Source organism: Pseudophryne corroboree, chromosome 1, assembly GCF_028390025.1.
Source record: "Pseudophryne corroboree isolate aPseCor3 chromosome 1, aPseCor3.hap2, whole genome shotgun sequence".
NCBI lineage: Eukaryota > Metazoa > Chordata > Amphibia > Anura > Myobatrachidae > Pseudophryne > Pseudophryne corroboree.
Window position 1 is genome coordinate 385,906,904 of NC_086444.1, and position 11,388 is coordinate 385,918,291.

Sequence of the window (11,388 nt, forward strand, 5' to 3'; positions counted from 1 at the left end):
ATCCGACAAAAAAAATTCGGTGAGATTTTGCCAAAACGCGTTCGAACCCAAAACACGGCCGCGGAACCGAACCCAAAACCAAAACACAAAACCCGAAAAATTTCAGGCGCTCATCTCTACTTTTAATGGGATTAGTTTTTCACCACACAGTTGCAATTCTTGGTGCACTTCATATAAAAAATTTCAAACACATTAAACTGATACAAGTACAGTAGCATAGAAAGTCCTAATCACTCCTGTGATTAATAAAAGCTATAACTAAGGCTAAACTAAGCAGTATTTTAGAATTAAAAAATAATAATAATTTTGATGAAAATATTTTCCTATATCCAGACCAAAAAACTTGATTTGGTATGCTGACAGTAGAAAGAATGGTTTCATTGTCAGACCATTTACGTGCATTGTGCTAGTAAACTTCTAATTTAATACCAATGTATATGAGTAATACAGTATATGTACTTTGCAGTGTCTAATGCTGGGTACACTCTGGCCGATATATCGGCCAGTCTATTGAACGGCTGATATATCGCTGGTCTGTCGGCCGGTGTGTATCAACGATATGTCTGTGAATGCCGTAGTTCACAGACATATCGCATCATCCCTGCAGCACACACGATGACCAATATATCTACAGATATATTGGTGCATCGTTGTGTGTGTACAGGCGGTCAATGCTGCAGCAGGCGGCGGTGATTGATGGCTGAACTGGGCGGGTGCATGTAAATGCCCGCCCAGTTCATGACATCAGTCACGACAGATCGGCCAGTGTGTATGGACAACACACTGTCCAATCCAGTTATAGATATATCTGCAGATCCATTGAGCTGCAGATATATCTACCAGTGTATACCCAGCTTTACTCTTTTATGGAACTAGGGATCAAATAGGGTTGAGGATACCAAATAGTAAAAAAGGGGCAGTCTAGATGGGCCAAGTGGTTCTAATCTGCTGTCATATTCTATGTTTCTATGTTGTTGCAGTAATTTACTGAATGTTTACAATACTTGCACCTATACATTGTATCACCACATGTAATAATGTAGACTATTGGCCTCAGGGAAACTACGTGTACTGAACTACTTTGATACTGTTATGGCAATGAAGGTAACATTTTCACATTGGTCATTTAAAGTTTCTGCAAGATCTAGTCATCATACAAAAGGAAAATAGACGTAAGACCACATTATAATACTCTGTTAGTATTAAAGTTCATGATATTTAAATTTATATATTTTTTGCTTTAGGTATACATTTTGGTATTTGAAAAAATATTTGTTAATGGACAATGCATATATGCAACACAAATGATGAAATAGTTTTGAGCAATTTCTGTAAGAAAATGATTTCATATTACAGGGCCCAAAATAGTTGACTTTATTTAAAGTCTCAAAAGCAATATTTTCTTGTGGCCACAGACTATCCTTGCCTCATTTATAACATAGTAGTATGGCTTTCTCACAATAGGACTCAAAGATTTTTACATTATTGCAGAAGTTGAGGCAGCCATCTTGGGTATGCTCATTTGCTATTTTAAGTAATTATTCACATCAGTCTCTGACCCATTGGAGGTTACAGGCTAAATTTCCTACCACAAAAACAAGTGAGGGTCCTTTTTTGTCAAAAGTCAAGTTATCTACCAGTATGTATATGAATGAGTTCTTAATATCTGTTTCATTGTTTTCTTGCAGGCCACGATCTTCCCCAGAACAAGACCTCAGCAGCGGCACAGAATGGAAGCCATTTGCAGTGCCTCTCAGTCCACTGCACAGATGATATTGGGGAGTCAAAGGGTAGGACTCCTGTTCCTACGTGGAGGTCACTTCATTCTGATATCTCCAACAGATTTGGGACTTTTGTTGCTGCCCTAACTTGAAAATTGAAAGAGAATCCATACTTTTTTTTCACTTTCCTAAGAGGCCACTAGTTATAGGTGGACTAATTTTTCTAGGTTGGTACCTGCTTAGTGGCTTTCGGACTTGGAAGGGTTAGTTTGAAATAAACCTCATATTTTTTAATCTTTTTGCCACAGTATGATACCAGTGTTAATTCTTCTTCATTCAGCACATTTTATGCATTTTTTTTTTACTTTCCTTTAAGTAAATTCCCTATTGCTCTATAAACCTGACATACAGTTTATCTGGGCTAGAGAAGGGCTTTTGTATGTCAAAATGGTATATGTATTTTTCTTTTATGCTTTTTTAGTGCTACATAAAAATATTGTTTCTTTTGTAAGACAAAAAAGTTGACATTTCTAATTAATATTTTATATGTTATTTGACCACAACTAATCCATCAGAAAGTAAACAATGATGTTGAAATGAATCCTGCTTCATGATTCTGTGATCTACAGCAACCCATAGAAAATGTCAAGTGGCCATTTTTTTTCTCCTTCCTGGGACAATGTCTCAAGCTCTAAATGGATGTCCACAGCTATTTTGCACATAACTTTATATGTCAAGGTTTCTACAGCCTTATATTGCTGGGTGCTGGTTGCAATATAAATGATATTTTCTGCATACATTGATGTAAATGCAACATTTCCTGCATAAAAATCCCGTACATAAAAATCCAAATCACCAAACATATTTTTTAATTGTGCTTAATGGTATTCTAGGTGGTTTTCAGTCCCTGACTCCTGACTGGTCAGGTAGTCACTGCTTTTAACATGCACAAAGGTACTTATTTGGTGAGCTTGATATATAGGCCTAAATTAATCAAGCCATGACCATTTTTTTTTTTTGCACAAACATTTCGCATTATATCATTTACTTCTGTTTGGAGCATATTGTGAAGAGCTGTACAGTGTTTGACATCTGCCAATGACAGAGATTACATCAGGCTACATGATTCATCAGTGATTTGTTTGGTCACACAGTAGAGTTTTGTGATCTTCCTGGGGATTCAGTATGATTTACCGGTGGACGGGAAGCCAGCTGTTAATATCCTGACAGCGGCATCCCACCCCAGCCAGAATGCCAGCAGCGGGTGAGCGCAAAGAGTCCCCTTGCAGGCTCGCCACACTGCAGGCTCAGTGGCTCGCTGCACTTGCCACAGGATCTATTCCCACTATTCGTGGACAACCAAGAGTGGGAATAGTCCTGTTGTGCCGGTGGCATTGTCGGCTGTCGGGTTTCTGGCGTCGGTATTCTGTCCGCTGGGATCCAGGCAGCCGACAAATTAAACGCATCCCCTTCCTGGAAGACTCTACATTTCAGTATGACTTGAAGTTTTTACTGAATCTTAATGACAGAATAAACCCTGACTAAATCTAAAGAACTGCATATGAATAGTAAATCCGGTATTTCTATTGTGCTTTTCGACAGACACATTATTTAATAGTAATTCTTTATTTACGTTAATTGGTATCATACAATTCTTGCTGCATTCGTAATATGGATGTGTCTAGATAAAAGAAAGTAAACTGAATATAAAGATACTGTTTGCATGATTTGTGCCGAACTATGATAATGACAATACCTTATGTACAATATTTTTTTACCATTACAAACAAAAGATTTTATGCCCCATGATTTATTTGCAAGTTTAGGGACCACAGCCAAATAATGATGTTGGAAGAGCCTATAGTCCTTTCTTGGTGAAAAATAATAAAATGATTTGTTGCTGCCTCTATCCCGCGTACCCTTATACCCAGAGAACATATTTCTTACAGTACAGGCAGAATACCCCGATTTCTAAAGAAACACTGTCCACCTTAAGCATATCTGGGAACCTCTGAAACCTGAGTGTGTAGCAGGATGTTTTTTTATGTATTTATAGGTAAATAATTAGGCACATTAAAACTTATTTTACTGACATCAAGTCATGACCTAAATTACTTAACTAATTGAATTATGCTGATCGACCACTTGGCGAAATCAGCTTCTTATTTGTTCACGTGTAAATGTGTTCTGATTGGACAAACCCCATTATGCTTTGCTGCTGTATCCAATTAGGGTCTGTTAGTGCACTTGGTTGATGCCCAAGCTCAGGCTGCCGCTGGACATCTGTCAATGAGATTTTTGAAAATACCCAAAAGAGATTTTCTGCAAACAATTTTTTGGGTATGCCGATTATTTTGAGGACTTGTACATGTCATTCCCGATATTGATGTGTATGGTCACATTAAAAAGAACAAATTATTTAATAATGTGATAGTAAAGTAATGAGTGAAGAATGAGATATCTTGATTTTCATGGTTTCATATGATATTTCATAGAAAGCCACCACTGTCAATGGCTTAAGTTGCATTGATATTCTTCACACCAGTTCCTTAATTAGCACTAGATGACAGTAGAAAAAAAACAAATTCTGTTGTTACCATTGAGCAAACAAGTGGAATTTTAGGTTTTAGATGTTAATGGAGACTTTTTTCCATAGTACTAGTCTTATCCCTCTTTACAGAGACATTTTGAAAATATAGAGCCAATAACTCATGTATAATAATTAAGATGTATGTCAAAACTAAAAGTGGATAAAGTATTAGGATTCATACATAATTGGGTGCTTTTCTGTGCATCTGTGGTCCAGTTCTGTCCACTGCATCGCCTTTGTTAAGACTTTTTTTTTAATTAACGATGAACACTGCTCCCTGTATTAATAGGAATATCAATATAAATTAGCATTTTTTTTAAACAGAAGAAGGATCAAACTACATTCATGGCCTGTTGTGCATTAAAAAAACAGATCAATCTCCTTTTATGTGAAAAGAGATACAACAGTTTTGTTTGTGGCCTCGTTAGTGTATGACGGATCAGTGCTTCCCCAGGTTTACAATGCAATACTTGTCACCACCGGAAAAATAACTTGTTTAATTATCAATTAGTCTTTGCAGCTATACCCATCCAATTCCATATTTAAGCAAAAGTTTTCAGTACTTTATTTTGCTTGCAAAGTATTTGACCTATATTCACTCTATAGTGGACACAAATCCCATCAATGGTCATATAAGTGCAAATATTGCTATAAACATGCTATTAAAACCAAATGATGAAGAATAAAAGTATCAGAAGTTAACCACAAAATCATGTTCTATTTCTATATAAAGTGTATTTTTTCTACAGACTAGCTAAGGAAAATGAGAGTGATGCTCTCTGTATGTCTAGAAATATGTTGTTTTCTGCTATTAATCTCCTTAGCAGTTTACATGAATAATGATGTTTACATTAAAGGTGTCTTTTCATTTATCAGCATTTGCTGAATATTACGAAGATTTAAAGCAATTCATCATTACATGCATTTACTATAGTGAATAGCAGGTATTGCAAAATTGTCATTATCATCATCATCATCATCATCATCATCATCACATATCAGAAATATTTGAAAAACAAGGCCCCATTTATGAATGGTAACAAGCACAAAACAGAATATATAATACATATAAGCTTACACTAATAGTGATTAATTCACAGAAGTCATTAATGAAGTTACCAAAACAAATTTATATTTCTTGTCTATTTGTTTAAAATGGGCGTTTTAATTTTAATATCTTAGGTTTTCTGAAATATCTATAATGATCTTTGTAAGTGAAATTTCATCTTTAAGTTAGAAAATATATATACAAGGCACACCAAAGTTTCTATTATATTCTTTATTATGGTTTTACAGAGGTTGCACAGTCCATTACCAATATCAATGATCTCTACAGTCAGTTTCCATTAATGTAGCAGTTTTGAAATGGGTATTAAATATTTTGAGAATACAGTTAATTATGTTTAAATTAGAGATTATTTCATAAACAACATGCCATTTAACAGAAGCAAGCCTAAGGAGGAACTAATCTTTTTTTACTAGTTGTGGTGGATTGTCGGCTTACATGTCGATAAATGCAAGAACATTTTAGTGCACACTGCCATAGTTCTGTAACAGTCCATCCCACATTCCAAGCCACTGACCTGAATAATAAATTAAAACTATTTGGTATACTTTTTTTTCCAACTTTATTCCTTAACATCTAATGTTAAAACATCAAAATAGACCATCAAAACAATCATTACCATTGTGACATATTGTTATGAACTTAACATATACGGCATACTACCACCCACGTTAATATACTATAATAGCTCTAAAAAAACTGAGACTATAGAACTATGTTCGTTATAAGTATGATCTCTATATTTTACAACCAACATCGTTTTACATGCATTTAGGATATCTTCCCATCTCTAGTTTAACATAATTTATATTATTATACACATCATTTTATTTAGAATAAAAGTTGTGCTGTGCAGCAAACACTGATTTCTGTTGCTACATATTTAAAATAATCTGCTTATTATTGAATTGTCTAGTCTGTATTATACAGGCTTGTGGTTCACTGTAATGTTGGGTAATTTCTGACATTAGCAGTTATGATGCACATAGAATAGACAACAGATTTACTGCAGGCATTGTCTCAGATGGAGAGGTATTTCAGAGAACTGCAAGTAAGGTTACAATTATTTCAAGTGTTGTTACTGTTATTAAACACTTCTGTTTTTGCTGAGGAGGGGAGCAATCCGAAGTTACACTTGTGGGGGAGTGTAATGGGAAACATCATTTTTGCATATTCCAAATGTATGTGCATGCTGTGATGATTGCTTCATCAAAGGGACCACAAAACCTAGAATACACATCTCATTCAAAAGATTTGGTAATAACATTCACACACATAATATATATATATATATATATATATATATATATATATATATATTTCTATGTAAGAGGTCCCATACCTAAATTAAACAAAACTCACATGTGCATTGCCCTTTAATTAGGATACTAGACAGGACACCTGCAGTGTGGAGGAAACTATACATACCACCATCAGAACCATATTGCAAATATCTTCAGTTTTGATAAGTTACTGAAACTTTTACTATGTATTGTGACTATAATTAGTATTACTTTAGATAAAATAACTTCTATTTAGGTCTGACGGATCTTTAAGCCAGACACTGGGATTGAACAGGACAACAACATGACTCTTGGTGAAGAATGCATTGTAAAGTATAGATTATATATATATATATATATATATATATATATATATATATATATATATATATTATATGGAGATTGATACCCTGCAGCATTTCCTTTTTTCAGGGGGAAAAAAAAAATCACAGAAGCATATCAAATACTTTATTATACAACATATTCTTCCCATAATTATTATTTGGGCATCAAATGTAATTTTCAATGTAAAAAACAGGGTGCTGGTTGTCACAATTCTCCATGAGCAACAGTTGTTGTTTTCCTCTTTTGTATACTGCATCTCAGCTTTTCATGAAACATTTTTACGGTGCAAAAATTTGGATTATGATTTTTGATATGACCATTCACTTTATCAGACAGGTACAGGACCATTCATTTTAATAGTCTTAGTGCAGGCAAGCACTGCTCCTCAAATAAGTACAGCTTTAAAATGTATGTGAGAGCAATTCATCTTTCATAGGATTTGGTTAATGGAATAGGAAAAAAAAACACTGGTAATCAGTACTGCATAGCAAAGTCTTCTTAAAATGTTATTGCACATGTAAAATATGGAAATGTTACTCTGCTGTGTGTTAAGCAATCTGTAATCTTTTATTGACTATTGTTAAATTCATTTTTAAATGCTTGTTTGGAAGACTGTGACAATAGCTCATAAAACCGAGTGTTATTTTTCTTTTTCCTTTTTTTTTCTCCCTTTTTTTTAATCTGTAAAGTGCAGTCTTCTGTATTCATGCCTATTGTATATATCTGTATATGTTTTACCAAACAACTAAATAACAATAAATATGATGTTAATGGTGATTTTGTGTCTGTATATTTATGAAATATGTTGGAGTTATATTCAAATAGCATATTCATGAAAAATATTAAGAGGCATAATCCCCCCAAGAAATGCCTGTTTTTGGGGACACCTGAAAAAAGCATTGCCAGGATGTATGAAGGGGAGACTGCAGTAGTCCACGTGTGTTCGTTTACAAAAGCAGCCCACTTAGGTTTCTATGGTGGCTGATAAATTGTGAAATCTAAAACATTTTTAGACAGCATTAACTATTGGCTACATTATGCAAAGCGTTTTGGGAGAGGGATCTGTTGAATCCGTCTCTGATATGTCTTCTTGCTCGGTTTGTTGATTGCACATGAGCACTAGCTGTGGTAGGGTCCAAATCCAGAAGTAAAGTGACCGCATTATTGATCACTTTATCTAGGCTGACCATATTATCCCTTTAACCTGGGACACTGATGAATTACACAGGTTCTGGGGCTGGCTTTCTACAAGCCTGCAGTTCACCTGGTTTTAAGCAGCCACAGAACCTGTGTAATTCGTGAGTGTCCCAGGTTAAAGGGATAATATGGTGAGCATACTTTATCACTCACTGTAGACCTGTCCCTGCATGTGCTTTTTGGGTAAATTCCCACGGTACTTAATTTCTTATTACTGCATTATTATGCGGCAATATGATATTGTAATTATTGGGACTAATTCCCATGTGTTGATAAATGTGCCACATTGTAAGGAAAGTGCTGTGATTTGCTCCAATTCATGTAAAGCTGGGCACACATTGTGTTATCATTGTGATACATGGCTGTTGTCAATAATGCAGTAGATGTAGTGTGGTGGTCGGTGTGTGTCTCTGAAATGGGATTTAATCCTATCACTATTAGAGTATAGGGTATACCTAATATGGTATTTGTGCACCTTTTGGTGGTTCTGGGGGGGGGGGTGATAATCATAGATTTCATAGCTTACTAAACAATATATATAGTTACCCCTGATCAGGTGTCTTACCTGTAAAGAAGCATATAAAACAAAGGTGATGTGAATACATTTATCTCTCTGCAGCAATGACACACTGCTAGTATGTTGTTGTTGTTGTGGTAGTACTTGAATATTTGATGAATCAGTGTGGTGGTATATTCAGCATGGAAGAATCACTTGACCAGTTATAGATTTTGGTATGTATAGGGAATAAAATGTTCTCACACACAATTACATAACATTCCAATAAACAAAGTACCTACAAAACAAGGGACAGCTATGGGAACTAAATTTGCCCCAGGCTATTTCAAATTTTATACGACCACATGGGAGGAACGTGCATTCTCCCACTAGTCAAGTGCAATAAAATACCTCTAAATTTGGGCGGGATGCAATGCCGCCCGTGTTCGGCAGCCGTGGTGGGATGCTGGCCAAACTGAAAGTTTTTTTTTAAAGGGGCAAACACTTACAAGGCAAAACCATGCCTTTTAAGTTATTGCCTCTTTAAAAATAGTCTGAGTTCGGCTGGCATCCCGCACATCAGGGCCAATATGTAAATACAGGTAATGAATGCATGCACTCCTATAAATTATATTATATGTATACATGTTGTGTTCTACTATGCAATTTAGCTTCAGTTTGCTTTGAGTGCAAGCTAAAGCACAGTAAATTGCAAATGCACTTGCATACAATAACAGGCATCATTTGTATTAAGCCATTAAAATATAACAGCTATAAACTAAACATGTGGATAGACCAATAGAGTTTAATTAAAAACAACATACAAGTTTATTCTTACAGATGGTTCTTTACATCCATCCCTAGCGCACAGAACAACTGTGCATTCATTGTTCCATGAAAAATGGTAAAAACAATGACCACTTATCTCTTCAAAAAGTGTTTTAAGCATAATTACTATAGATTTAGCAAAACTGAAGGGACCACAATTGAAGCAATTGGTGTTCAATGTCTGTCCAGCTTTTGTTTAGTTTGCAGTTTATATTCTTAAATACTTATAATATGTAAGTAATACCTGTTTTATCACTCAAACAGAACAAATCTTTGTGTGTTATTTCACAAAATAAAAATAGTAATGGTAACTGCTCTTCCTGTAGGATTATTGCTAACATAGGCTATTGAATGCAAGCATAAGCAACCAACCAACACAGGAATTACTTTCAGTGTAGTATTTTGTGGATATTTTCAATGAACTGCCATTTGTTTAGGATCTGGAACTAAAGTCCAGCACTACACGCAACAAAAAATGCCCCGAGGCCTTTCATTATGTAGTCAAGTTGAGTAATTTAATATAGAAAATACAAGATTAAAAACACATACATTAAAACATTTTAGAGGAGATTAGTAGTATTGATTATTTAGTCTAAAGGAGGATTCATCATTTTAATTATAACACCTATTGATCCCAGGTCCCCACCTCTCTCTAACTACCTACTGTAGGTCAATGAAATCCTACTGAAATTCCCATACACATTTTCCCCACGTAGAGAACCTCATTATCCACAACTATAAAGAGATTAGGGAGCTTGACTGACATTTTTTTTATAATTTTATGCCAACTGCTGAAGCAATATACTACAGTAGAGGAACTGATTGCCATGCCACAGCTCCTTCTATACCGAGATCTCCAGTACCTTCTGGTAAGACTGTATTGTAGGACAATGGTATTGGGATATTTAATGGACATAGAATGGATACTGTAGACTCTGGACCTGGAAACTGACAAGGCATGCTATTAAGGACTCTGCCTTGAAAAGATCTTGGAAAATATATGGTAAAATGTTTGTGGTGTGGTTTGTTAGGACATATTGCCGCAGATTGTCCAGTCACTGAAGAGTCTATGAAATGTGATGCTTCTTATAAGATTAAAGCAGTCTGATTACCATGGAGAAAGCTGATTTGGTGTATCCAACTAAACATAAGGTGAAAGTATGTATACAGTACATATGAGCACCCAGAATTATGCCTCCCTAATACCCTCCTTAATGCACAAGAGAATTCTAGGGATAGCTTTCCCCACTCCTTGAAATTGAAGGTAACACAAATGTTTGCAGGAAAAAATAGCCCAGATCACTTTCCGATACAATTAAGCAGTTCAAGTGAGTATGTTCTCTGAAACTCAGTAACTGCCCTGAGTGCTAGGGCAATGCTTCTGGCTACACTTTGCTGGACTTTCAGTCCCAATACTTATTATAGAGATGAACTTTGATTCAGTTGACATCAGTTAAGACCATAGCTAGATAACTAGTCTATGGGCCTGATTCATTACCAATTGCAAATGTGAGATTGCATGCAGTGAGTGATTATCGGCAAACTGCGCATGCTCTGCAAATGCATTGTGCTTGCGTGAAGGGCAAAATACGATTGCCATGCGTATGCAGCCTAATTGTAAAGTGAACGCATTTTGATTCACAGGAAGTGACCGTTTGTGGGTGGTAACATGACAATTGGGAGTGTTTGGGAAAACGCAGGTGTGTCATGGCCATTTTTGGGCATGTATCTGACATCATCTGTGAATGCTGTGTTCAAAAACATGGCGCACGGTGCGACTGCATTCTCATTGATTTGAGTATGCTGGTGTCCGCCGCAATGTCAATGGTGTTCTTTTTGTGCGTATGCATTGTGAATCTGAT

At 35.6% G+C, this 11,388-nt stretch overlaps 1 protein-coding gene across 3 annotated transcripts in view; it reads left to right on the forward strand.

Annotated features, from left to right (window-relative positions):
- The window catches only part of MN1 (MN1 proto-oncogene, transcriptional regulator), a 65,440-nt gene extending 58,727 nt beyond the window's left edge, over window positions 1-6,713 (forward strand). For 2 of the 3 annotated variants that reach the window (XM_063913179.1, XM_063913178.1), the window contains one exon: window positions 1,689-6,713. In XM_063913179.1, the coding sequence (XP_063769249.1) occupies window positions 1,689-1,873 (185 nt within the window). In that variant the 3' untranslated portion in view covers window positions 1,874-6,713. The remainder of the gene's footprint in view (window positions 1-1,688) is intronic. The other variant, XR_010170965.1, reaches the window with a different exon arrangement.
- The last annotated feature ends 4,675 nt before the right edge of the window (window positions 6,714-11,388 follow it).